The sequence below is a fragment of the Colletotrichum godetiae genome (assembly GCF_030913485.1).
Source record: "Colletotrichum godetiae strain CBS 193.32 chromosome Unknown BDP55scaffold_1, whole genome shotgun sequence".
Lineage (NCBI taxonomy): Eukaryota > Fungi > Ascomycota > Sordariomycetes > Glomerellales > Glomerellaceae > Colletotrichum > Colletotrichum godetiae.
Genome location: NW_026851249.1, coordinates 513,821 through 540,344, shown reverse-complemented (window position 1 = coordinate 540,344; position 26,524 = coordinate 513,821). Strand labels below are relative to the sequence as shown.

Here is a 26,524-nt window from a genome sequence, read left to right as displayed (position 1 = left end):
TTTTCGCAGCGAGGTGCAGCATCGCGCCCGCAGCGAGAACCCGTTCGTTTTCAACCTGTCGAACACCGGCACATTGTCGGGCTACGTCCGGAGACGAGGCGCTGATTGGCGCGCGGGTGGTCTTGGTGTCGATTATCAAGACGTCAAAGACCAGCAGCAGCAGGGTCAAGGACAAGCCGGGGAAGACAGTGTCGGCAGCCAGAAAAACATCTCAGTCATGGCTGTATCAGACGAGGCATTTGACGACGATTCCCAGGGTATAAGCAACAATGGGGTGGTGTTGAGACATGGCGGTGGTGTCGATGGCGGCAACGTCGAAACTAACAGCAGCGAGACCAACAAAAGCGACGGTCACGTCAAAGGCCACGGACCAAGACACCGGAGAAGGAGGAGCAGCTTCCTGGTCTCCCATGGGGTCTCCTCATTTTGGTACGGCCTTTGCTCGGTGGTGTTTTTAGCACTCGTCCTAGTAAGTACCTCTGCAGCAGCGCAGATTCTTCTCTCTTCTCTCCTGTCCATCCAATTCATCAGACAAACCTATCACAGCACCCTAAATCCCAGAACGCCAATCCATAATGCCCTGAATCCACACATACTTTTCTCAACGTCCCCACCCCCTTGTTTTCTCCCCGGTGACGGCGTGGTGTTAGTTGCATGCGCTCATTTTCCGTTCGATTTTTTTCCTACTGCGTACCTATGTGTTTTACCAAAGTCTCTCCATTTCCGGCATGTTCGGTGGCCCGCCCGGGTGTGGACGATTGTGGATGGGGACGGGAGCTTCTTCGGCGTAGAAGTGGGCCACCGTGGGACCGGGGGTTGATAGTGTCGCCTGTCAGAGTCCCTGCGAGTGCAGTGGTGGTGAGCCGCCGCGAGCGTCAGTCGCGCGCGTGGTGGCCTGGCTGCCGGGGGGGCTTTAGGGTGTGGTTGTCTGAGTATCCCATGTCCCAAACTTGGGGGAGTTTGTCCCCTGGGGCATCATGCGGACTTCCACGGGGGCCCAGGTTTTGGGGAATCTGCTTGTTGGGAGGGAACATGGCATGGCCCACGGGGGAAGCATGCAGACGACTTGCGCCGGGAGAAGCATTGGAGACTGAGAGTGAATGTTCACCACGGATGACGGACGAAAAGCGGTTGGCCGTCTGCCGCCATGTTTGAACTTCGCACAGCTGCAGCAGACCAGACCCGAAAAAACAGCAGTGAGCTGGGCAATCGGTGAGCGACAAGCGAGAAAATCGAGCGAGCGAGCAACACGAGAGATGAGATTGAGAGGCATCGATGATCGGGATCTCGCCGGAACCGATTGGGGCCAACGGCGGGGCCGAACTTCATCCCAAGATCCAATGACAGGCGAACAGAGCTGCTTTCGGCTCCCGAGCTTTTGCCAGCAGGGCCAAGGCCAAGGAACTGGACGGGAACACCTCACCTCACCGGACTCTGCCGCCGTCGCCGTCGCCTGCGCTGAGTGCAATTGCAATGTAAGCCTCAGGCCCGGTGCCTTGTCGTCATGCCAAATTCTAGGTGGTCTCTCTCGCTGAAATATCCGTACACACTGGAGTCCTGGAGGCGTCTGGAGACTTACGGATACATTGGGCGGACGATTCCCCGCAGCACCTTAGTCAACACCCCCCCAGGTCCCAGCTGGTTCCAAGGTTCAGTTCCATTTCCAGCTTTCCGCGGCCACACACCTCGCCTCACACCACGCAGCTGTAGCAGCCCAGGCCGTCCGTTCAGCATGCTGGCTGGGTCTACTCTGTAAGTTGCTGCAGAAGACCCTGCCTATTCTCGTCACGCAGCTTGGTGCTCCGCCCGGTTCGACATCTAGAAGGGGTAAAAAAAGGTCTCGAGACCTGAAGACTTGACAGACGTGGTGGATGTGACCCAATGGCATTTGCATCCCGCATGCTTACCTGGGGAATCATCAACTGCTGAGAGTTAGTCAACGACAACTGCAGTAGCAGGGTCCTAGACAGGAATCCCTCTGCAGGTAGCTTTGCAGCTGTGCTTTTCCTGGTCCTCGTTTGTCCCTGCTCCGTATCCTTGGCCTCGGCTTCGCTGTTCTGGGCGACCTCTGTCATAATGGCCAACATTCCCCCAATTGTCATGTTTCCCAAGGTGGAAGACAAGAGTCTTGGAGGCTTGGAGATGGCAAAAAATCAATCGTGTCTAGTAGCACGAAGGCAGGCCACCTCAGTCACCCCACCACGACATTACCTCACTGCTCTGGTGGTTGCTGACAAGGTACCGACGGGAGTACATACATAGCAATGCCTGTCGCGGCGTCGCCCTGTTCCATTGGACCAGCAGCCCAGAGTCCCAGAGTCCCAGACTCCAGTGCCCAGTGCTCCACATCTGCTCCATGCTCCATGTTCGCTCCCATGCCAATTGAACCCCATCCCCCGTCCATTCCATTGCGATTTCGTCACATACATCATCCGAAGAGCTCCCCCAAAAACTTCCTCATCCTCGCTCTGTCCGACCTTCCTCCTCCCATTGTCCCATTCCCTCTTCCTTCCTCACCCTACCTTACCTGGCTCTGCCTCGTTCGAAATCCCAAGATCAAACTCTCTTCTCTCCTCACATCTATATTCCCTTATACTTGGAGAATCACTTTGTGCTCCTCTTACGACGAAGCTTACTTAGTACTAATTCCCACTCTCACCAAAAACAGCTCACGCAGCTCCTCCTCCGAGACGCCAAGCTCCTTCCGCCGCACCTCCAACTGCAGCTTCGGTCCTACTTCTCCCCCTCTCACAACTTCTTCTACCCGCCTCCTCCCTTCTACTCTCCTTCGGCTCAAATCTTCCAGGAGCCCGTCTGCGAAAATCCAGCGCCTTTTCCAACAACGCCTCCAATCTCCATACCTCTCACAATGGCGCTCGAAGCAGAGACAAAACGCGTCGTCGACCAGTTCGAACTGTCCGATGCATACCTCAACCGCGCCGTCAGCGAATTCCTTGGCCAAATGCGTAAGCTTGCCCCATCTCCCTCACGCTCTCGTCTTTTGCGAGTGTTCGCCTGCGGGGATTATCACTGCATTGTCACTGCCTTCCAAAACTGTGCGCGAACAATAATCCTGCGCGGCAATACTAAACTGCCTGCTGGAGCTGGACAGCTTATACACCAAGAACACTGAGCTGATTTCGGCATCTCACAGAAACTGGCCTGGAAAAGGATGGATCCAGCATGAGCCAGATTCCGACCTACGTCACTGGCGTGCCCAATGGCACCGAAAAGGTAAATTGCGCAGCAACGAAGCTTTGCAATTTGCAAAATCCCCCTCCCCGGATTCCACTCACTGACACCTGTTGCAGGGCCTGTACCTCGCCGTCGATCTTGGCGGAACCAACTTCCGCGTGTGCTCCGTCCAGCTCAATGGTGACACCACCTTCAACCTCACATACAGCAAGGTCGCGATCCCCAAGGAGCTCATGGTCGCCAAGACCGCCGAGGAACTCTTCTCCTTCCTCGCCAAGCAGATTGAGCTCTTCCTCCGCGAACACCACGCCGAGCACTTCGAGCAGCACGTTCGCCGCCGCCAAACCTACAGCGCCCCCGAGGGCTACCGCGACGAGCATGTCTTCCGCCTGGGCTTCACCTTCAGCTTCCCCGTTCAGCAGCTTGGCATTAACAAGGGCAACCTGATCCGATGGACCAAGGGCTTCGATATTCCCGACGCCGTCGGTAAGGATGTCTGCGCTCTGCTGCAGGTCGAGATCGATAAGCTGCACCTCCCCGTCCGGGTTGCTGCTCTCGTCAACGACACCGTTGGAACCCTGATGGCGAGATCCTACACCTCCACCGGCAAGTCCGGCTCCATCTTGGGTGCCATTTTCGGCACTGGCACCAACGGCGCTTACCTCGAGAAGCTGTCCAACATCAAGAAGCCCATTGTCGGCGACTTCGAGTCTGCGACTGGCGAGATGGTTGTCAATACCGAGTGGGGTTCCTTTGACAACCAGCTCAACGTGCTACCCAACACCCCTTGGGACGATGCCCTCGACAAGGCCAGTGTCAACCCCGGCATTCAGATGTTCGAGAAGCGTGTCTCTGGCATGTTCTTGGGCGAGATTGTCCGCCTGACCATCCTTGACATGCTCAAGGACGAGAAGCTTTCCCTGTTCAAGGACCAGAACTCTAGCTTCAACGACTGGAAGTCAACAACAAGCATCGGCGCTCAGTCTGGCATGTTCAAGCAGTGGGGCCTGGACAGCTCCATCATGTCCGTTGCCGCTGCCGACAACACCCCCGAGCTCTCAACCTTGAGACAGCAGCTGGAGACCGAGATGCAGGTGTACAGCCCCTCCCTCGAGGACGCCCAGGCCTTCAAGGCCGTTGCCGGCTCCGTCGGCCGCCGCGCAGCTCGTCTGTCAGCTGTTGCCATTGGTGCTATTGTTCTCCAATCCGGCAAGCTCGACGACGAGACGGAAGAGGTCATTGACGTCGGTGTCGATGGCAGCTTGGTTGAACACTACCCTTTCTTCCGGGACATGATCTACGAGGCTCTCCGCTCCATTGAGAGCATCGGCCCCAAGGGTGCTGACAAGATCCGCATTGGCATCGCTAAGGACGGAAGTGGAGTCGGCGCCGCCCTCATTGCCCTCGTGGCAGCTGGCATGGAGAAGGAGGGTGACGTCTTGATGGAGTTCAGACAGAATGTCAAGAAGGAACTCGACTCCATCCCCGAACAACGTAAGTTGCTAGTCGCTGGAGTTGTCGAGACGAAGGGCGACTTTGAGCGTGAAGAACTTCCTGCTGCCATGCATTGCGAGACTGTTGGCTAATCACATTTTGTGCGTATGTTACAGGCGAAGAGGTATCGACAACCAACACCGCATTGATAATCGGAGGCCTCGTTGGCGTTGCAGCCATTGCGGCCGTCTGGTGGTCTCGGTACAACCGTCAATGATGAACGAAGTATAAAGAGAGATGATTGAATGGGGTGGGGACTGAGGAATGAGAAAGGCTGGAAGTGTCATTTGGGACAATAGACGAGGGAAGAGGGGGTTTTTTCTCTCTCTTCGCTGGCTTTTGCCCCCATCCGTGTGAGCATCTTGTTGTTTTTTTTGGCATTGGGGAATTGTTTCATTTCTTCATGATTCCACACACAAAGGGGAAAATACCGGAGTTTGGCCTGAGCAAAGCAAAAAAAACTTGCGTGGGAAGGTTTTTGTTCAAATGCATAACTGTTTAAATACTGTGTCTCTTTTTTTTTTCTTATCTAAACAAAGTTCAAAACGTCTATAGCTGGCTAGCCTCTACTTTGGGGGCGAATCTTTTCTAGCATCTTGTGTGTCTTTATTTTCGCATCCTGTGATGTCGACAGTGAGTGCGAGTGGCCTCGCCTACTTAGGATGCTTCGAAGTCGGACATGAAGCAGTTACCTGCCTGTCCTGGAGGCCAGCTGAGAACTCCTGAGGATTCAGGTTTGCATGTGATTGCAACTCTGTACCTTGTCGTATACCTGGAAACCGATCTCCATAGGGACTTTTCAGTTCTCTTGAGTCTGAATGTCTTGGAATTCCTCATCCCTGACACAATAGAAGTGTAGGATTCCCTCTCACGCCTAGCCCTGGAACGCAGCAGCCGGGTAGGACCTATCCTTCTTCTTCCTCACTGTGGAGCTGCTCCTGGAACTCGCGCCTGAGCCGCCATTGCTCTTGGGAGGGGCAAGCTTGGCAGAGGCCATCTCGTCGGGGAGGTCGTTCCACTCTGTCGCGGCGCGGCGATTCTGAAAGGATGTGCCCGATCTCGACAGCGGTGGAGGAGCGGGGCCGCCGCCATTGCTTCCGTTCATGGGTGGCAGGTTCGCGACAGCGGCGGTGGGACCCGGCATCGGAGGTGCGGTGGCTCTCTCAGACGAGGATGAAGACAACGATTGCTGTTGCCCGCCGATGGACAGAGGCCCGACGGCGCGGCGGACGATCCAAGCCGAGTCTGGGCGGAGCTTGATGTAGTACCCCTGCAGCGGCTCGCCGTAGCGCTCGAAGCCGCGGGCGGCGTACCAGCGCATGCCCTCCTCGTTGTCGGTCCAGACGTGTGCGTAGATGTGGCGGAGGTTGACGTCGGGGGAGGAGTTGGCGGCGGCGGCAATGAGGTGGTCTACCACGGCGGTAGCGAGGCCATGGGAGCGGTAGGGCGAGAGGAGGGCGAGGGACTGGATGTAGAGGGCGTGCTCGAGGCGGGTCGGCGTCGGGGTCGCGGAGGGAAAGGGGGAGGGTTCGATGCGGGCAACGACGCCGCCGACGACGATTTCCTGGGAGAAGTTTGTGGTGGGTTGGTCGCGCCAGGTGACGACGCGGGAGAAGGGGCCTGTGAGAGCTGCGGCGTAAAAGGTTTCTGGGTAGGCTACTGGGAGGAGGAGGGAGTTTATGCGGCGGAGAGGTTGTAGGTCTTGGTCTGAGACGGGGCGGATCGAGGCGCTTGGGTGAAGGGGCGTCGAGGCTGGCGGTTGTGATGTTTGCGGCGTCGTTGCTGGGGGCGATGTTCTCGGCGGTGATATCGTTGTGTTTGTCGTCGTCACGGAGGATTTCGGAGGGGGAGGAGGTGTTGATGTTGACGATGGTGGGGGTTTGGTCGTAGGAGGGGCAGCTGCAGCTGTTCCTGTCAATGACGGCGCGGGGGTGTACTTTGACGATGGGGGCGGCGGAGCGTAGGAGGGTTGCTGCCGCGGTTGGAAGAAGGATTTGATGGAGGATTGGGTCGGTGGTTGCTTCATTGTTGTAGTCTGGGGGAGAGACATGCTGTTGTTGAGCGGAGCGGAGGATCGTTCGTTTGCTGGCTTGTGAATGAGGGAAATGTACGTAGTAGGGAGTATTCGAAGTTAAGTTGACGAGGGAAGGATGGCGGGAAAAGCAAGTGTGGAGAAGCAAGCTGGCAGGGTAGCTAGGTAGGTCGAGCTGGAGGGATGTCACTCTAAGAAATAATTCCCGAGCGGATGGAAATTTAGATGCGCGTGCGTGCGCGTAGGCGTAGGCATTCACACGCGTGCAGTGAGAAGTTTGGTTTTGGGAACGCGATGATGTCTTTTTTCGATAATCCGGTAACTGAATGCAGGGAAAGGGGAAAAGGCGAGTTGGGAAAGAGGTTTCGGAAGCACTGTCTCTGAATGCGTGCGACTTTTTTCTTCTTCTCGGGACGCAGGGCAGGTGGACGGTTCCTTGCAGCGAGACGGAAGCTGGTGCAAGTCGTGACTCGCTTTAGGTTTGGTGGCTCCTTCTCCCTGGGGCTGTCTCTGGAAAAGGGAGACACAGAGACAGGCACAACCTCTGAGGCTCAGACGGGCAGGTGCGTTCGGGCAGCACCGATGCGGTCAGACACGGCTCTGGAGGCTCCGGCGGGAGAGCGACGGCTCCACCGGCTCGTCCCAGGAGCAATGGCAGGGCGACGAATGCCAGAGGCGGTGTTGCTGCTAAATATGCCCGTACATGATGTACCTTGGGTTCCTTTCCATCCAATATAAAAGACCACCCGTGGACTACCTAGACCAACTAGAGGGGCTGATGGGAGTGGTAGTGTTAGAACTACAGCATCAGCTATGGAAGGGTAGTGAGGCGTCCCAAGATTGGTGGATGGTCAAACTCTATGAACGAATCATGAAGCAATGGCAAACCCCTGGTAAACCGTCGTCTTGACTCGATAGTGACGATATCTGCAGTGTGCTTGCCAGGGTGTTATCTTGGGCATTGGAAGTGTGCCGGCGGAAAAAATAAACAGAAGACGCAAGGCAGTCAAAAGTGTTGTGAAGTGAATACCAGTAGCTAAGTCCATTCCTTGCCCAGAATGCTGCTCGAGACTTCAGCCCCAGAGTGCCAGGTGGATGACAGAATCACCTGCCGCTTAACCCTTCCTAAGTTTCTTGCTGTTGCTATCGGTACCATTACCATTGCCATTGCCACTACCCTTACCTATGTCTATACTTATCTTGTTCCCTATATCACTACCTCTGTGGTACTGCTTACTGCTCTTTCCAATGAGTTATCTAGGCATTTCCACTCAATGGTATACTTAGAATATTCTAGTTAGATACCTAGTGGGAAAGAAGGATAGAAATGATGAGGATAATAGTTGTTGGCTGGTGTCTCGTCACTTGGACCCCTGTGCACCTTGGCCATGGTACCTAGGCGAAAAGGGGACTAAAGTCAGGCACATGCATGCGCCGATGGGGACACTGTATCCGCCCGTGGTTTTCTATGACGGGATCCTTGGATGCGATGGGATGACATCCAAACCCCGTCTCCCTGCTCGAACTTCTGCGAGTGTGTTCGGCAGCGTGGATGTAACTGCAAGTGCATTTGGCGCATTGCCATTTCGTTGCTCTTTACAAAGACTCTGGGTTCCGCATAGGATCGTGAGATAGATAGGTAGACTAAAAGTCCGGGGAATGTACTCAGTTATCTGCACCCACTTCGCTTATGTCTTCAACCATTTCATGACGTCTCTGTTGATTTTGCTTCGATTTCGGAAGGACGATCAATGGCTTGATCTAAGCAAGTCGGCTACTGTGAGTTGCTCCATTGCAAATTATACTTTATCACTGTTTGAGTAAAGGCAAGGAAGGTGCTGAGGTGTAGGGAGGTAAGGCGGTCCATTGAGTCCCTGCTCCATTTGCGAGTGGTCGTTAGTGGCCCGCAGATCAACGTTGACACTTTTGGGAAGTTGCTTCCGGGCTTCTTACCAAAGTCGCTCTTTGCCGCAAATCCCCTTGCCAATGATGCCTGAGCAATTCGCTAAGGTAATCCGGAAAACCCTCCCAATTCACATTCTCTCTTCCTCTCCAGCCCCCCATCATCAATCACCTCGCCTTCCAACAGTCTGAGGTTCCTTACCCGGTGGACTTCACCCCGAGCAATTGTCTACCTGTCAACTCAGACGTCAAACCCAGCTCCTTTCTTCGGCCGTCAACCAACACTGCCGACATTGGCTGCGACCATCGGATTCTCTCGCCTCGCACCTTCAACCCCCCCAGTCCTATCCAGATTCGGCATAGGGCCTCTCGCATGGTACGACAAAGGGAAAGTCGACCCCCTAGCTCGTCGGAGACAACCTACCTACACCTTAACCGCAAATCCTTGTGTCCGTTGCTTGTTCGCCATCGTTGTTGCACCCTTATTACTTCAGCAAAGCAAGGTTCCGAAACTTTTTTTTCCCTAACCCTTCCCTGGCGGCGGCGTCGGTCAGTCGTTCCTTCCATTTGCTCAGCTTGACCTCATCTCCCCTGCACCTGCCGCTACTACCTCCTACAACTGCACCCACTGCTCAGTTGCTGCGGCTGCTGAACCACCACTTCACCCGCCCCTCGACCGGCCGTGTGGCACCTTATTTTAGTTACCCGTCAACCCGATTCAGATTCCACAAACCACATTTCTTCCTGCACACGACCACAAAGCTATCCGCCCTCCGAGGCTGCGATCACGACGGCATCTTACTCCCTTCAGCCTCTGTGCGCCGTTCCGTCGGCCTCGTCGAGATGGCTTCCAACACTGGAAAAGCTGGAGTGATTGTCGCTCCCGACGACGCTGGCAACATGGACAAGCTTGTAAGTCCTCCCCCATCCCCTGCCCTCAACCTTTCATTCACCTTCTGCCTTCCTTCCTTCCTTCCTTCCCCAGTCTCAGTCAACCCATCGCCGCCTTTCTACGAATCGCTGCGGGTGGGCTGGGCGACTGTTTGCCATGGCTGATGATTTGACGTGATGCTGACCATAGTCTGTTCTTCGGCAACAGGCACACGCTGTCCTCGACGACCTCATGTACAACATTGTCCATGACCTGCTGCTCAAAGTCCACCGCGACGAGAAAATGGCGAGAGCGTCCACCGCTGCCATTCGTGTCGAGAAGCTGGCTTCCGATGCATCAGAGAGCTCCACCCCCGATTCGAAGCCAGACGTACGGATAGAAACCGACGCCGCGATATACGAAGACGGCAAGGTTCTACTCAAGGGCAACCCCCTCAAGACCACATCCGAGATTCTATGCCCCCGATGCCACCTGCCTCGCCTGCTCTACCCGACCGATGGCAAAGGCGCGCGAAAGCCCGATCCGAGTGTCATCTACTGCAAGAAACATCCCTACATTGATAAGCCGGGCTTCGACATTTACGGACAGACCTGGGTTCAGCCTGGTCCCGGTCGAGGCAAGAAGAAGAAGGACATGAAGCCTGATCCCAACATCGAGTCAGCCGGCCCCGGAGAAGCGCGGCCACCCAACGTGCTCTCGTTCCCCTCCGCCACCTGCAGCAAGTGCAAACGATGCATTCTTGTCACCCGTCTCAACAACCATATGGGCTCCTGCATTGGAAATAGCGGACGCAATGCCAGTCGCGCTGCAGCGGCGAAGATATCAAATGGCAGCAACGGCGCTAGCCAGCACGACGGAACGCCCCCGTCGAGCCAAAAGGCCACACCCGCGCCTGCATCGCGGGCCTCAAGCCCTAAAAAGCGCGACAGCGAGGAGGTGGCGGCACCTGAGGACGAGGATGAATCAGGAGACAGCCATAAGAAGAAGAAGCTGAAGTCGACACCCTTGATGACAAAGAAGGTCATCCTTAAAACGAAAGGCCCTAAGAAGGAGAAGGTGAAGACAAACTCACTCTTGAGCCGTGAGGCAAAGGCGGACGATGGCGACAACTCTACTGTCGAGGTCGCGCCAAAGAAGGAGAAGAAGGAGGCCAAGGGCATTAGTCCGGCCAAAAAGCTCAAGCTTGGCGCCGCCAAGCCGCCCTTGTCCTCGCCGTTATCCAAGAATGGCCGGAATGGAAAAGAAAAGGATGAAGACGCAGAGTCAGAATCGTCCGGCACATTGTCGTCGCCGCCAAACTAGAAGCCTGGCAGCACGACGAGCGGCACCAAGAGCGGTACGACGAGCGGCAAAACGACTAGCGCAATGACCAGCATCAAAAGATCGACCGGCTGCGGTCTGAGGAGACCAAGCGAGTTGTTGGGTATGAAGGGCACATCGCCGCCTTCGACAATCAAACGCTCACCCCCGCAGCCGCAGTCGCAGCCGACTAGACAGCGACTGGCTTCTGTCTCGAGCAATTCTCCTGGCCAAAGCAGCTCTTCTGGTCGTTCTTCTGCAAAGCCAAAGTCGCCGGGATCTTCCCAAGACACAGTTCGCTCCACGGGACGAGTCTCAAAGCCCCAAACAACTAGAAGTCAAGCGCCTCCCACTGCCGGCAAAATGCCCGTCAAAAGCCAATCTGCCGTGGAGGCCCAGCCGCCATTTCGAGGCCAAAAAAGAGCCTCGGATGAGCATGAGAAACAACCCGCCAAACGGCGTCGTTCTTAATATCGCTCCTTTGTATTCATTACCACCCATTTTACTTTCAATGTCCCAGGCCCGGCTTCAGATATCAGCCGGGATGGGCATATCTTACTTCTCTGGGCCGCATTTTACGACGAAAGAATAGGTTGTGGGACTGGCCACAGAGCCGGGCCCCTAGCCGTCTTCTTCTTTCACTTTGTACTCATCAAAAAACTGAAGCCCTGGTCGACGAGAGATCGACACTTGATACACGATACTCAACAATGCATGGTCAGGGAGTCAGTCGGGAAGGTCTTCTAGGAATGAGGAGGTTTCCTCCCTCCATATTCGTGTGCATCGCCTGGCGAGGCGGATGGCGGCGTTTAGAGATTGCGGTTACATTTTATAGGCATTGTGACAAATGATATTGATTCCCCCCCATCACTTGGATGTTTGTGATCTCCCATTTTATTTTTGGTTTATCACTTAAGGCCGCTACGTGAAAGGGTAGACGGGAAGAACTGGATATACCTTGTCCCCAGTGTACGGTCTGCTCGACCAAACGCCAAACTCCACGTAGATGCTGACAATATGACCCTCTAAAAGTAGGACCTCACCATCCCTCAGGCTTCATCGCCGCCCTCCTCAACGACAGAAGCCTTGATAATCTTGACCTCCTCAAGCGGCCGATCCTCCGGCCCTGTCTTGACAAGTCCCATCCTCTTGACAACGCTCAATCCACTCTTGACCCGTCCAAAGATGGTATGTTTCCCATCAAGCCAAGGCGTCGGTGCCAGGGTGATAAAGAACTGGGAGCCGTTCGTGTCCGGGCCAGCATTGGCCATGGAGAGAACGCCGGCGCCGGTGTGTTTCAAGCCGGCGTGGATCTCGTCTGCGAATTTCTCGCCGTAGATTGAGGTGCCGCCACGGCCTGTGCCCGTCGGGTCGCCGGCTTGGATCATGAAGTTTGGGATGATGCGGTGGATTATGGTGCTGTTGTAGTAGCCTCTCTTTGCGAGGGTCGCAAAATTTGTGCAGGTTTTGGGGGCGTGAGTGGTGTAGAGTTCTAGGATGATCGTGCCCTGTTCAAGGGGAGGTGGGATTTAGCCTTGGGCTTCTTGGGGGGTTCTTGGGGGTTTTTTGGTTTGGTTTGTCGCATGGATTGATGGTGATGTATGGATCGTGGGAAGGGTGGACTGAAGGATGTATGGACGTACTAGTGAGGTCTCGAGGGAGACGTTGGTTGTCATTTTGGAGGAATTGGCAAGCTTTGCTTGCTGCGCGGGGTATCTTAGAGTGTGGTGTTGCTATGATGGTGGAGGGGTTCACGAAGGAGTATTTGGGGGCGAGGCTGGCGATGCGATGCGATTGAGGATTTGCGGTCGCACGTCAGGTCCAATTCGCGGATCGCGCGCCCGATTGCGGGTTGCGCTTTCGATTGAGACCGTCAGTGGTGGGTGGCCAGGGGGTAGCTTCAGCCACTTCCGGGGCGAAGGTGCGCCACTGGAAGCCGGGCAGGTCTCCAAAGTAGGTAATACAGAAGCCAAAAAAAAATGAGCTGTCTGTGACATTATGTAGGACCACCAAATTCGAACTCGCAACCTTTGCAGGACCCAATTACGCTCAATTACTTCCACCACTAGGTCGTATACATTTCAGACGCTGCTCATGCCTTTCATTCAACGACTTCCATCCTACAGCGGTACGGGTGGAGTGGTTGTGGTTTATTTGTAGATGTTAATTCAATGATGGACATTCAAGTTGAGGCGGTAGGTACCTTACAGATGGATTATAGCGTCGAGGTGGGGCCCCTGGGAGCTGAAGCCTCAAGGGCCCATCTCTCCCCGCACGCTCTGAAAACCTCCTGCAGCAACGCTCACGCCGCACGGATATCGATACAGCCTTTCAAGAGTTTGGACACGGGGAAGGTGCGTCTTCTCTCTTGAAGAGGAAAGACGGAAAAAGGGTGCAATTTATTTCCATAAGACGTCCGGTCCGGTCGTCACTTTTCCATCTTCAACCAAAGGTAAACTCACCATCTTACCTCCAAAATCCTGTCACCTGAAGCAAGACCTGGCTAGGGCAGAGACCGTTTCTCAGAATTGACTTCTCACCTTTTGTTTCTTTGGGCAGCGCAGCGCAGGAAACACCGTGTCGTCTTTCATCCTCATCAACCGGTCCGACCCCATCTCCAAAACAGGTGGCTTCAATTCTTCTCTTTAATCAGTTGGTGAGGATCACTTTACTCATGGCAAGAATTACATCTCTCTAATTTCTTCTACAGCATTCGACTGTTAGTGGCTCTATCCAAGGGTATAAAATTACTGGCACCCAGCTTCTCTACCTGCCACTCACAGCGGCCATTGACTCGTTTATTCAGACTCAGCTTCTGTTTCCTCATCTCGATCACCACCACGAGCTTCACTTGCCGTGGACGAGTGTCCTCATCACCACCCTTGGGCCGATTATTTCATCTTGGCACTCGGGAATGACAGCGACACTGCCAGCAACAGCAACAGCAACAGCAACAGCAACAGCAACAGCGGCAACATGGCTTCGCCGGTCCCCAGCCCCATCAACCCTCCATTTGATGAGCTCACCCAGAACCTCACGGACAACCTCACGGGCAACTCGACAGCCGCAAATGTCGCCGCTGCCGTCGTGGAATGGGGCTTCACCCAGTATGCCAGCTTCCTGACGATGGAGGCCAAGCTCATCTTCAGCGCCCTGGCCATCATCTACATCGGCGCCCACGGCTCACTCCGCCGCCCGCCTTCGGCTGCTCCTCAGAAGCGCAAGGATGGACGGGAACGCAAGGAGGATGAGCCTATAACGGAGGGCCTCATGCCTACCGACGCAATTCTCTTCCCTCTCCTGGCCGGCACCATGCTCATCGGCCTCTACTACCTCATTCAGTGGCTCCAGGACCCCGCCATCCTCAATAAGATTCTTCGAGTCTACATGTCCGTCATGGGTATCGCCAGTTTGACGACTCTCATCGCACACTCACTGCGGATTGCTTCCGGATTCGTCTTCCCCAACTACTTCCGCCACGATGGCTCGCTGTACAACGTCGACGATGACGATGAGTCCTTCGTCAAGGTCACTGGCGAAAAGGCGGACCGAAGCAACGCGCAGTTTCTTCAGAAGAGCAACCCGCTGCCCTTTGCTTTACGGAGCATCATGCGCCTGAACACCATCAAGATCAACCGATTCTTGTGGGATTTGCGCCACGTTCTCACGGACGAGTGGACGGTGAAGGCGAAGCTCCATGGCGTCTTCCGTGAGAAGTTCAACATGACCATCCTCCACGTCGTTGGTCTCAACCTGGCTGTCGCGACCGTGGTGGCCTACTTCATGTCAGGCTCGCCCTTCCTGTCCAACTTCATGGGCTACGGTTTCTGCTACGGCTCGTTCCTCATTATGTCCCCGACGACGTTTGCGACGGGTAGCTTAGTGCTGATCGGACTCTTCTTCTACGACATTGTCATGGTTTTCTACACGTAAGCTGTCCCTCAACCTAGTTGTGACGAACCCCTCAACGCACGTCATCTAACAACTCACCAGCCCTTACATGATCACAGTCGCCACCAAGCTCGACGTGCCAATCAAGCTACAGTTCCAGTCCGCCGCTCGCTCTAGCATCCTCGGACTCGGAGACATCGTCGTCCCGGGTATCGTCATGTGTCTCGCCCTCCGCTTCGACATGTGGCGTCACTACCAGCGCCAGATCAAGTACATCCCGACCGATCTCAAGTCCGACCAGCACGACGCGACATCTGGCGACGTGGTCACCGTGAGCCAGACCCAGCACATCGCGCAAAAGGCCCCGTACCTCGACATCACCAACTGCTGGGGCGATTGGTTCTGGTCCGCCCCGTCCTGGTTGGGCCTCTTCAAGGCTGCGACGGAGACGGCGCCGCCGACTGTGCGCGGATCGACTTTCAGCAAGACGTACTTCAACGCCTCCTTGGTCGGCTACACTATCGGCATGGTGACTACCCTCGTCATGCTCGTCGTCTTCAAACACGGCCAGCCTGCGCTGCTGTACCTCGTCCCCGGCGTTCTCAGCTCCCTCTGGTTAACTGGCCTCGTGCGCGGCGAACTCAAGGAAATGTGGATATACACCGAGGACGGCAGCCTCGACACACGCGACGTCGTCGTCGAGCTCGATGGAGACGGCAACGTTGTGAAGGAGATTAAGAAGGATGAGGATAAGAAGGATGATGAAAAGAAGAAGAAAGACGAAGAAGAGAAGACCGCGGAGGAGAAGAAGGCTATCGAGAAGCGGGATGCCGAGAAGACTGAGTATAACATAGTCGCCTTCTCCATCACTGCTCCGCTTAGAAAGCCGAAGACGCAGTGATTTGGGAAGGTGGCGTCAGGATACGGGTAGTTGACTATGGAAAGGCAAGATAGAGGCATCTCAATTTGTGCATCAGGCGGTGTTGAGGTCTAGATTCCATCTTTACCATTCGGATAGCGCATGTTGATAGCTGAATACTGTCAACACGGGGTAGAACAAAATGGCTTATCTGCCTCTCGGAGAATAGAGATAATAACATATGCCCTCCTTCCACAGTATCTGACGCCAATATCATGAAGAGGCTTAATATCAACCACGTGACCGTAAAGCAGGCGCTGGCTCAGTCGCTCCTTCCCATACCTTCCCTTACCTGCTGTGCAAAGCCTCTATATACCCCCTCAACTCCATTCTCGTCACCAGCACAGCGGGCGGCCCCTTTGGGGGTCAGGTCAAAATTGGCTGCGTGGAGGGGCGGTTCGAGTCCACACAGCCTAATCGGTGAAGGCTGAGAGAGAGAGGTCTCGTGTTCGAGTCCCAGCTTGTGCGTCCAGAGATGTAGCCCCCGTTCGCCACCGGGGGGGTGAACTCTTTTATCTTTTTCTTCTTCTTTCAAACTTTTCTCGGGCCAGAGGAAAGTTAGGTGATGGATCTGTAGGTAGAGGATTCGCTATTTCCCCCCCACCCCCTCTTTTCTTTTCGGAATGAATGCCTCGTTTGCCTTCCTAAATCACGACTGTGCTCGATGAGAAATATGTGCTGACTGCTATTGCCTTGGATAATAGCGGCCGTTGCGACCCCTTTTTTTTGGGGGGGGGGGCAGGTCCGCATCTCCTACCGGGAAAAGGTAGCGAACTTCCCATGACGGCAAAGAGAGTACCGGAGGCTGTGACGAGGAAGATCAACTAACTCCCATTGTGCCGAAATGATATTCGTTCCCCAGTATAAGGTGATAATATCAAGAGTGGCTGACTCGTTGCTTCCTACACTCAGGTAAACATTACTACAAGAGTGGAGACCCAAGGTGTAATAGAGGTCAGGTCACTTCCGTTCCTCTCACCAGCCAGGAGGCGCTCGTCTAGGTCTACGGGTCAGGTGAGACTAGATGGGTGGTGGATTAGTCTAAGGTCAACAATTAATGATACGTTTACACGACAGGCTCAGCGAGTACTCAAGTTTGAATCCCAGCGTGAGCGCCCAAGAGATATAGCCTATCGAGGCAAACTCTTTTCCCTTTTTCTTTTTCTTTAGCGCCCGGTCTCATTTTTACTTTAGCCTTGGTGTTTTCGCTGAGGAATTTTTTAGTTGTATGTCTCGGAGCCTAGACTTGAGGTAGGCCTCGTTCATGTTGTAGTATGCGTAAGGGAAACCAGTTCGACGTGTATATTGAGAAATGTGTTGCCGTTTGTCGAGAAGCAGCTGTGTAAGTGGCTACTATGTCCTAGGGTTGCGAATGCAACAACGAGATCAACTGTTTGAGATAGGCTTTATGACATTCTCTAATCACGAATAGGATCTTCCTACTATCTCGTAAAAGGACTTGGTGAGTTTCGGGTGGCCCAAACCAGCAATGCCGTAGTCGCCTTTCGTTTTCCGCGTTGGGTCTGTAGAATTAAATTGATACACGGAATCAGAATGAGTCCTATTCTAATCATAGCGTATTCACCCGTTGAGATGTGTTATCAAAATGTGTCTAATGGTCTCAAACTAGTCCTCTTTATGTTTGCCCGAGCCTCCGGTTCCTTCTCGTCCGATCTGCAAGGCTTTGTTGATGCCACATGCCTTCTATCAGGAGCTAACGGGCACCGGCATCAATCACAAACGTTTGTATACGCACACTACGCCATCTTCTCCAAAATCAAGAGTCTGTCAATCTCTAATCTAATCTTCCAGCGAATCAAGAGCGATGAAAAAACATTTCGTCGGACATTGAGTTTGGAACCGTGTCCAAGCTCCGGGGATAATTGACTTTCTCGAGCAAGGTTGGTAGTAAAACTCCGTTCCCGCTTCAAACGCTTCACCCCCGCTTATCAATGGATTTACTTGGCGTAGATATTGGTGACACCATCACAGACTCACAGCATATGATACTTACAAATCAAGTCTCTGTGTTTGGCGGGGATCTAGGACTTGGTGCAACGTTGTGGGTTGTTTATGATAAATAGCTCACTACCCTCGGAAGTGTCCACCTCTCAGTCTGGGTGTTATATTCAACATACGGGCTTCGTCAGATATTTCTACGCTGCTTTCCACTCTCCTCCAAGCTATTCCTTTCTCAAACCGAGGAAACTACCAGATAATTTGATCGGAGGTTTGACGTAAACACGCAAGAACTTGATCTAAATTTCAAAATGGCATCGAAGATGAACAGGAATGATGCTGTCGAGAACTTCATGCGCTCAGCTGAAGCTCTCGCTATATCCTTTGAAAACGTCAGCGATGATGATAGATCGCGAGTCCTTCTCAAGCTATACGAGCTCACAAGTAAAGTCGAATCTCCTTGGGAGACGTTTGTCAGGCTCTTCTTGAGCAACGTAAGTGCCTACCGTACGATGGCTCTAGAAAGAAGCTTCCTGATTCATGTACTAGTCGGCCGTCCTAGCATCAGTCAAAATACTGCAAGATCTCAACATCTTTAGGAAATGGAAAGACAATGGGAGCAGACCCATGAGTTGCGCTGAGCTCTCAGGCCTCGCGGATGGTCCCTGTGATACTGCTTTACTCTGTAAGACCCGCCGTCTTTAATTTATTGCAACAGTATCTAAATTGCTCCGAGACCGACTCCTCCGTCTACTAGTCTCAAACAACATAGTCGAGATGACTTCCGACGGGACCTACAAACCCACAGAATTCTGCACTCAGCTCGCAAACTCGGACTTTGGCACCACCGCAAAATTCTAGTAAGGAGATTCCCTATCCCCCCTCCTTTCCTCTGCTAAACCTTTTGATTTCCACACAATTTCTAACTTTCAAGTAAAGCTACGATCACACAGTTCCCATGTTCACCCACATGCCCACCTTCTTCCAAGAAACATCCTATAAAAACCCTCGCAGCGCCCGCAAAACGGTCTTTGACTCAGCCCACGGCTGGCAAGGCGGCCTCTTCACCTACCTCGAAGCTAACCCGGCGCAAGGCGAGGCCTTCAACACACTCCAACGCACGACGACGCTCAACAGGGCCAGATGGACGTCCATATTCCCCAGCCAAATGCTCTTGGACAGCGGCTCCGGCGATGACCCGAATTCACCGTTGCTAGTGGACATCGGTGGCAGCGTGGGACAGGATCTGCAGGCGTTTTACGAGTTGCATCCGGAGACGGCTTCGAGGTTGTACTTGGAGGATCTACCTTCCGTCATAGCGGATAACAAAACTTCCGTGTTGAAGGGGATCAATAAGGTGGCGTATGATTTCTACACGCCTCAGCCGATCAAGCGTACGTTTCATCCATCTCCTTGCTCGACTAGGCAAACCTCAAGTACTTAACGAAAACTGACAAACATCACGAAGACGCCCGCGCATACTACATGCACCACATCCTTCACGACTGGCCCGACAAACAAGCCCGCAAAATCCTCGAGATTCAAAAAGCCGCCCTGAAACCGGGATACAGCTGCATCCTGATCCACGACCAAATCATGGATGACAACGTCCAGGCCGTCCACCCGCACGCTGCCGTCTTCGACATCAGCATGATGACATTTGGCGCCGCGCAGGAGCGCACGGAGAAGGAGTGGCGGGCGCTGATCGAGTCGGCTGGGTTGAGGGTCGTCAAGATTTGGAGGGTGCCGGCTGCGGTGCAGGGGGTTATTGAGGTTGGGCTGCGGGAGGGGTCGAAGCTTTGAGGGTGAGTGTGTGTTGGTTATAGTTGTTTTGAGAGGTGAATGGCTATATGAATTCGTTTTCCTAGTCGGTGTACGTAGGAGGAATGAACTGAATTGGTACGAGTCGAGACTTGTAGCATCTTGAGGCCGCCCCCAGACTGATCTTGATTCGAAAGAAATCAAAAAAAGAGTTCACCACCGGTGTGACTACATCTCTTGGTGCTCATGCTGGGATTCAAACTCGGGGACTCGTATGCGCTTAGCCTGTCGTCGAGTAGGCTGGTTGGCGATTTAATTGTTGACCATAAACCACTCCACCACCTAGCCACTTTGACCTGACCAACCGACCTAGGAAGGTGCCTGCTATGCTGGTGACAGAATTGGACTCGGAGGGGTATATGAGGGCTTCTCGTGGCAGGTATGGAAGGTGCAGGCCAACACGCGCCTGCTCTGCTTCGCAGCCACATTCTTCGTCGTGGTTGTGATGATTGAGGTCATTTTTCGAGGATCAGAGCAGCAATTGTTAGAGCTTTCAATTGCATTTGCAGCTACTTTCAACTTGATGATTATCGCTAGAGGTTGAATCTCGGCGCCAATCTCGATGTTAGAACGTCGACGCTGACCCTTGACGTCTGGTTCGGTACCGGAGCTCCAACGGGCCCGGCCCCACTGCCGATGTGGAAAGGGATCCACTACCCCCGGCCGACCGAGGAAACTCCCCCGGAAACAAAGAATCAGTTGAGAAAAGCTGCTTGATGTGCGTAAGATCGATCAGAGAACAAATCCGAACACTGTTATTCGCAGGTTGAATGTAATGGAGGGACAAGTCAAGGGTGAAGGTGTATGCATTACAACAGAGTCTTATTGCAAGAACATCTCATAAGTAGGTAATCCATGACATCCTCGGACTCTCACCTCCCCTTCCTGTACCATCATACTCCACGCGTGAAATCAGTGCTTCAGTTTCAGAGTAAGACTAGACCAGCAAAGTCTCCAAGGCAGAGTCAAATTCCCAGTAATTCAAGCCAAACTCCACCCCGGTATTTTTTTCCCATGAAACTTATCCGGAACTTCGGCACGCGACATATCCACGCCACCCGTCGATAGCGTCGTCCACCTCGGGCCGTTGTGGAGCCTCCATGCTCCGGGGGGTAGGCCGGCATCAGTCAGCCCACGCTAAACCGCTTACAAAACCTTTTTGCAACGACCAGCGACTGAACATGTGAATTCGAGCCTATTTCCATGGAAAGAACCCTTGCAGACACGTTCTTCCGGTGCGAAGGCCTCCATGGTTTCATGACTGTGGTCGTCATCTCAGGGTGCTCTGGCCATCGCTGATTTGATCATTGTAAACCACAAGATCACAGAAATGACCCAGTTCGGAATCAAGAACCTCTCCAATCATTATTCAGGAGGTCCTCTATCAGGAACGCATGGATCTAGATCAGCGTCCACTAAATATCTTGAAAGGCACATAAATGGCAGTAGAGTAGATATGGTTTAATACAACCCATGTATTAATGCCCTTAATAGAGATATCATGGCTGATTACAAGTTCAGAAAATAGATAGGTATCATGATAGTGAGAAATGCCGAGAGCTAAAGCTGCTCATAGGCCAACATCTCCTATTTACATCTTCCCCCAGATGTTTCCTCCCCTTTGGTGCTAGATAATCCAGCAAGTTTGAAGAGCAGCGAGTCCTTTAGAAGATGGTACTTGCCCACCGTCTCCACTTGGGCCAAGCGGCAACCTTCGCGCGGTAGGCGTTAATCTCATCCCAGTCAACCTCACGGCGACCAGCATCGAGATCGATCTCGGAAAGCTTCAAGAAGCCCTTGCGCTTCCACAGGTAACCGCAGGCCCAGAAGAAGAGAACGACAGGCAGGGCAAGATAAGCCTTAAAGAAGTCCTCGGCGGAGGCGAAACCACCACCAGGGGGGCAGATGGCGACGAAAAGCTGGGCGATCAAAGAGATGGCAATCAGGAATAGGCCGAGCCAAGAGCCGGCAACACCACCAATGGCCTGGAAAGGAATCTCATCAAGAGTGTGACCCTGAGCCTTCCACGCAGCGCGGAACCGAATGTGGGCGGCGCAGATGGAGCCCCAGGTGAAAAGGGCGGCAAGACCAGAAAGCGACAAAAGCCAGTCGAAAACGACACCACCGGAGGACGCCATGCGGACGTAAGCCAGGCCACCGAAGGCAAGGTTGAAGACGACAGAAGGCAGGGGACGGCCTGATCGGTCGATGTAGGTGAAGATCTTGGGTGCGTATCCCTGCTGGGCGAGGGCGGTCAAGGTACGGGAACCACCGTAGACACAAGAGACACCAATAGAGACAACGGAGACGAGAATGACGACGTTCATGAAGCTGTCGTATCCGTAGAGGTGGGCATCAAGAGGGGCCAGGACGAAGGGGGAAACACCATCGGCGTAGGGGTTGGCGGAATTCAGGAGACGCTCGTCGGTAGAGCTGACGAGAAGGCCGACAAAAGTAAGTCCCAAGACGTAGAAACTAATGATCATGATCAGTCAGGGCCCAAGACATTTGATGTGGGAGATACTTACAGGGTAATACGCCAGAACACCTGCTTGATGGCACCGGGAAGGGACTTGGCGGGGTTGGCGGACTCAGCGGCAGCGAGACCGACAAGCTCGGTACCGGAGAAGGCAAAAGCGGCAGTGACGAAGACAGAGCAGAAGCCACGGAATCCGTTCTGGAACGCGCCGGGGTCGCTCCATAGACGGTTACCCCAGTACTCATCGTACTTTCCACCCTCAGGGCCGCCACCGCAGATAAGAATGAGGGCGACGACCATGAAGATGACGGTGGCAAAGAGCTTGAAGGTAGAGGAGATGAACTCTTCCTCGGCGAAGCCCAAGGTTCCAAAAACGTTGATGAAGATGATGAAGAGCCAGAAGATGGTGATCCATACAGCGACACTTATATCCTTGTTCCAATATTGTATCGTAAACGAGCAGACTGTTAGTTCGAGTGGTAAGACAATAACCCATTGGAAGACCTGTGACATTTTGTTAGAGCTTTGCGATGCGATGCGCTGTGCCGCGAGAAGTAACTTACATAATTCCAGCCCATAGCGAAACCCCAGGAAGGGTCGAGGAAGCGGATAGAGTAGGTGTAGAAACCACCAGAGACAGGGTACAGGACAGCAAGTTCACCGAGAGCGTAGACGACGTTGAAGATCATGACACCGGCGATCAGGAAGCAGATGAGGACAGAGCCGGGGCCACCTTTGGTAAGAGCGCTACCGGAACCGACGAAGAAACCAGCACCGATGGAGCCACCGATGGCGATCATTTGCAAGTGACGAGGCTTCATGGAGCGGTCGAGTTCAGTGTCACCGGTTCCCCAGTCACCTAACGTTATCATGTTAGCGATCCAGCTACGAAGAGATCTCTGCACAAGGCGGGGGTGAGGAGATAGGCCCGAAAGCAGTTCATGCCGGTGATATTGAGAGTTTAGACTTACGACGCTGGAAACTCTTGAGATTCAAGCCATTGCGGGTCATGAAGTCATCCTCGCGAAAGTTCTCGGGAACGTGGCCATCACCGGCAGTGTGGCGGGCACCCTTCTCGGAGTCGTACGTGGGCGGAACCACGCCGACTTGGGCAGCGTCCTTGGTCATGATGAAGATATCGCTCGATAGCTCTGGACAGAGGCTAGAGACTGGTTGAAAAGAAGAAGTAGTGCGCGTTGGCGCTTGCCGTGACCTTTGCCCTTGTCAACGACGGGAGAGTAACAAAGCTGATGTTACTCTGTAAAGGACTACAAGAGTATGAGGGGTAGGAGGGACAACAGGAAGGGACGAGATGGAGAGGGAGGCGGCGCGGGATGCCGTTTAATAAAGGTTCGAGACAACACCCGGAATGAGAGACGGGGACGGGGACGGGGGAGCTAAGGCAGAGGGGAGAAGCAAGCCAGGCGCAACAACGACGACGACGACGACATATGCAGGTGCATTGCCCCATGCAAAGAAACCATGTAAGGTATCTGTAAAGGTACCGTGTAAAGATGTTGGACAAGCAGAAACGGACCAGACCAAAGACAGGAAGGTGTGTGGGATGGGCAGGACTACCTGGCGGGATGGGTAGGGGTACGGCAGGCAGGCAGTTGGTAAGATACGGAGGGTAACCTTACGGATACACAGAAAGGAAACAGGAGGGACAGACCCTCGAGACTTACGCCGGGACTCGAGAGACATCGAGGCAGACATAGGGAGGTGCAGCATATGGCTCGGGCGAGGAGCTGGTGAGCTGGACCTGGACGAGAAGGGGACCAACCAACTTGAACGCGCTCACCGGCGCGAATCCAACAGATGGGAAGCTGCAACATGGACTAGGGAGACCAGGGAGACCCCGGCTTGAGTGAACGACCCAACGCCCCCTCCTCTTCTTCCTTCCGTGACCCTACCTTGCCTACATTGTACATGATTTCCCGATGGAGGGAGTACATTGTTTCTACAAAGTACAAAAGTTGCCAAGGGCACCTTGCCTGTCTTACGTTAGTCCCTTGTTATTTTTCTTCTCCGTCTTCTTCGTCTGCTTCTTCGTTTCCGGGATACATTCTCCCCGGGAAATCACCCATGATAGCTGTGCCGCTAGCTTGCAGAAGATGCCAGGAGGTAGTAGGAAGGTGACCTAGAGTTTGAGAGGTCTGGACAGGTAGATGAGTCTTTCCGGCAGAGTCTTGGCAGGCGATTGGACCGGTCGGTCAGCCGTGAGACGGGAGAGAAGGAAGGGTAGGTCAAGGGGGGTGAAAGGGGACGCCCGGCATCTAGCAGTAGTGTAGTGTAGCACAGCTAGGTAAAGCCCACGGTAGAGGTTTACACTACACTTCCATCGTACATGAGAATGCGGATGCGGATGGCGGATGTAAGGTATCATGTGGGTGTTCGGAAGCAATGGAAGCTGCGTGGAAGGCGAAGATGGCAAGGCTTGGAAGATGGTGGGATGGACGAGATCGTCGAAGCATCTCACATATCTAGCCCAGCGCGACGTCGTCAACTCGCCTCACATCCAAGGGCTGCATCAGTGTCACTCGACGTGGCAGATTCGGTAGACAGGCAAACACCGCTTTTGTCGGTTCAGCCTTGAGCCTTGCCATTCAGACATCAGACTGTGGGACGCGGCATTTCAGGTGGCTCCATCAGGCAGGCCGGTGATCTGTGACAAGAGGTTTGATCCGAAGGCTCGCATGCTGTTCACTGCCCGCTGGGAGGAATACAGTGTGCTCGCTCGACGGCGCGTGGCCCGATGCCTCTTGAAGGTTACGATGCGTCTCCCTCGGGTCTCTTGGTCTAGAGACGTCGACGGCCGGCGGATATGTCCCATCAGAGGCAACACAGCGGCTTGGCGGAACCAGTAAGCTTTCTGAGAGCAGAAGGTGGGCTCGGTGGGGATTGCTGATGCCAGACGGTTCAAATTGGGGGGTTGCCAAGTGATTAGAAGAACCGGTCATGGTTTTTGGTGAGTCTTGGCAGAAGGGCTATTGGCTGGTGGACGGTGCCGGCTGGAGATGGGTTGCGATATTTGTATGTTCAGGTTGGAAAATGTATTGATGGATCCATGCGATGGAAATTGATTTGGCAGAATGGAAGAGAGTGATTTGGCAGCGGCGCGCGGGGGTGGGACCTTGCCGGGCATTTGCCCTTTACTCGACTGGCCCGGACTCTCAGTCTCACTGTTCCTCTCACTGTCACTTTCACTCTCACTCGTTCGGGGCCTGGGCGGGACGTTTCAATGAGCAGGGTGCGCACACTCACTACAAACACCCATCTCACTCCACTGGCACGCTATCAGTGGAGATCCGTCCCAAGCTAGGAGTGACCCACGAGACTGGGAGCGAGATGGGGCACAATGAGAACTCGGACGGGGCAAGGAATGGCCCATGCGATAGCCATATAATATTCTTTGTCTGTGAGCCAGCAAGATCCATCGAGGTGGGATGAGGGAAACAAACATTGAGATGAGACTCTTAAGATTTCAAGATGAGGAGTGAGATTGTGAGATGAACTGACCCGGTATATCGCCGTTTCGACGACACTGGAGTCCTGGACAGTTTGGAGAAGCAGCGACGGCACTGAAGGGATGAACGGTGCTCCACCACACCTTCCCCAAGACTGGAATGCGCGACCTGCCGCCTGCACGCCGCATGCCTTCCTCACCTTAAACAAGTGCCCGCCTGCCTCGATCCTTCCTGCAGACCACGATACGTACTTGAGGTAAAGGTACACTTGTACATGTACGTATCTTCGTACTCACCTCCGAATACCTTTACCTTGGGTACAGAAAGCACACAGAATCTAGCTTCTTCTCTTCCCTTCCTCTATCCATGCTCTTTCACTCCCAGTTCGGCATGAGAGACTCGCCGTCTCTTACACGCACAACTCTTCAACTTTACGCGAAGTCGTCTACTCAAGCCAAGGCCGTGGCTCCCTCCTGGAGCTACCGACCTGCAGCCAAGGTCTTCTGGAACAGGGCTGTGCGGCTTGGTGTCTCTTGGCCGTACCTCACGATCCAAGTCCATCCTGACGAGCTTCCTCTTTGGGAAGGACCAAGAACTGGGGCGTTATTGCTTGATTGATGGACCTCGAAGCAGTCCGACCCTCTCACATACAGTCTTATGTACGGACACCGTTCAATGCTATTCTCTGTCTGGGCCTCCCTTCCCCGACTCTTAAGTTTCAACAGCTCGTGACAGGCGAGGCGACGAAGACGAATCCCCATTCAATCCTATTGTAGCCAATCTCGACCGAAATCCTCAGATGCAACGCCTTGGCTACCAGCCCAGCCCTCGCGGCTAAACTTCCTCGGTTCCCGGTCACCGGTCTCCAGCTTCTCTCCTGCCTCTTTGCGCTTCTTGGCCCAGCGCCTCGTGACCAGGGCTGCCCAGCATCTGCTGCCAATGCCTTCCATCATGTCGGCGCGTCTCTGCAAAGTGCAGCTCCCTTGCGGTGGATCAAGACGGATACCTATCAGTATCAGACCCTCGATCGTCTGCTGGGAGCTGACGGGAATCGTCACACTCATCGCTGATTGATTTTCGGCGCCTCCTTTGGCCTCGCAGGGGCGGGCGCCACGGGACAGGGAGGCCGCCGCTAATCATGCGAAGGAATCCTTCTAGAATGCCGCCAGGCCGC

At 53.9% G+C, this 26,524-nt stretch overlaps 8 protein-coding genes across 8 annotated transcripts; 4 read left to right on the top strand and 4 right to left on the bottom strand.

The window, feature by feature from the left end:
- Positions 1–875: 875 nt before the first annotated feature.
- On the bottom strand, positions 876–2,102 carry BDP55DRAFT_625248 (uncharacterized protein; the record flags this gene model as incomplete). Its single annotated transcript, XM_060571441.1, has 3 exons — positions 876–1,323; positions 1,686–1,750; positions 1,908–2,102. The coding sequence occupies 3 exons, from the start codon at positions 2,100–2,102 to the stop codon at positions 876–878; spliced, it is 708 nt and encodes a 235-aa protein (XP_060436741.1).
- A 767-nt stretch (positions 2,103–2,869) lies between these two features.
- On the top strand, positions 2,870–4,781 carry BDP55DRAFT_625247 (hexokinase; the record flags this gene model as incomplete). Its single annotated transcript, XM_060571440.1, has 3 exons — positions 2,870–2,966; positions 3,155–3,234; positions 3,312–4,781. 3 exons carry the CDS (start codon positions 2,870–2,872, stop codon positions 4,779–4,781), a joined length of 1,647 nt encoding a protein of 548 aa, XP_060436740.1.
- Positions 4,782–5,563: 782 nt separating this feature from the next.
- On the bottom strand, positions 5,564–6,715 carry BDP55DRAFT_722261 (acyl-CoA N-acyltransferase; the record flags this gene model as incomplete). The annotated part of the gene is made up of 1 exon (XM_060578575.1): positions 5,564–6,715. One exon carries the CDS (start codon positions 6,713–6,715, stop codon positions 5,564–5,566), a length of 1,152 nt encoding a protein of 383 aa, XP_060436739.1.
- Positions 6,716–9,466: 2,751 nt separating this feature from the next.
- Positions 9,467–10,817, top strand: BDP55DRAFT_538692 (transcriptional activator; the record flags this gene model as incomplete). The annotated part of the gene is made up of 2 exons (XM_060567974.1): positions 9,467–9,535; positions 9,723–10,817. The coding sequence occupies 2 exons, from the start codon at positions 9,467–9,469 to the stop codon at positions 10,815–10,817; spliced, it is 1,164 nt and encodes a 387-aa protein (XP_060436738.1).
- Positions 10,818–11,680: 863 nt separating this feature from the next.
- On the bottom strand, positions 11,681–12,831 carry BDP55DRAFT_640092 (cyclophilin type peptidyl-prolyl cis-trans isomerase/CLD). The gene is made up of 2 exons (XM_060573309.1): positions 12,458–12,831; positions 11,681–12,322 (listed from the first exon to the last, which is right to left on the bottom strand). The coding sequence occupies exons 1-2, from the start codon at positions 12,488–12,490 to the stop codon at positions 11,864–11,866; spliced, it is 492 nt and encodes a 163-aa protein (XP_060436737.1). The 5' UTR covers positions 12,491–12,831; the 3' UTR covers positions 11,681–11,863.
- Positions 12,832–13,790: 959 nt separating this feature from the next.
- On the top strand, positions 13,791–15,606 carry BDP55DRAFT_722258 (signal peptide peptidase; the record flags this gene model as incomplete). The annotated part of the gene is made up of 2 exons (XM_060578574.1): positions 13,791–14,743; positions 14,808–15,606. The coding sequence occupies 2 exons, from the start codon at positions 13,791–13,793 to the stop codon at positions 15,604–15,606; spliced, it is 1,752 nt and encodes a 583-aa protein (XP_060436736.1).
- Positions 15,607–18,425: 2,819 nt separating this feature from the next.
- On the top strand, positions 18,426–19,386 carry BDP55DRAFT_699582 (S-adenosyl-L-methionine-dependent methyltransferase; the record flags this gene model as incomplete). Its single annotated transcript, XM_060577898.1, has 2 exons — positions 18,426–18,977; positions 19,052–19,386. The coding sequence occupies exons 1-2, from the start codon at positions 18,542–18,544 to the stop codon at positions 19,384–19,386; spliced, it is 771 nt and encodes a 256-aa protein (XP_060436735.1). The 5' UTR covers positions 18,426–18,541.
- Positions 19,387–20,770: 1,384 nt separating this feature from the next.
- Positions 20,771–22,989, bottom strand: BDP55DRAFT_4749 (amino acid permease). Its single transcript, XM_060567626.1, has 3 exons — positions 22,447–22,989; positions 21,933–22,387; positions 20,771–21,879 (listed from the first exon to the last, which is right to left on the bottom strand). The coding sequence occupies exons 1-3, from the start codon at positions 22,753–22,755 to the stop codon at positions 21,069–21,071; spliced, it is 1,575 nt and encodes a 524-aa protein (XP_060436734.1). The 5' UTR covers positions 22,756–22,989; the 3' UTR covers positions 20,771–21,068.
- Between the last annotated feature and the right edge of the window lie 3,535 nt (positions 22,990–26,524).

What these genes read in the sequence shown, in the direction of transcription:
- BDP55DRAFT_640092 (XM_060573309.1), bottom strand. Translation starts at nt 12,490, where the DNA reads ATGACAACCAACGTCTCCCTCGAGACCTCACTA. An exon ending in TCTCCCTCGAGACCTCACTA is followed by an intron (nt 12,323 to 12,457) that starts GTACGTCCATAC and finishes CCCCTTGAACAG; the next exon opens with GGCACGATCATCCTAGAACT.
- BDP55DRAFT_4749 (XM_060567626.1), bottom strand. Translation starts at nt 22,755, where the DNA reads ATGATAACGTTAGGTGACTGGGGAACCGGTGACACTGAACTCGACCGC. An exon ending in TCGCTATGGGCTGGAATTAT is followed by an intron (nt 22,388 to 22,446) that starts GTAAGTTACTTC and finishes AAAATGTCACAG; the next exon opens with GTCTTCCAATGGGTTATTGT. An exon ending in GTGTTCTGGCGTATTACCCT is followed by an intron (nt 21,880 to 21,932) that starts GTAAGTATCTCC and finishes CATGATCATTAG; the next exon opens with TTTCTACGTCTTGGGACTTA.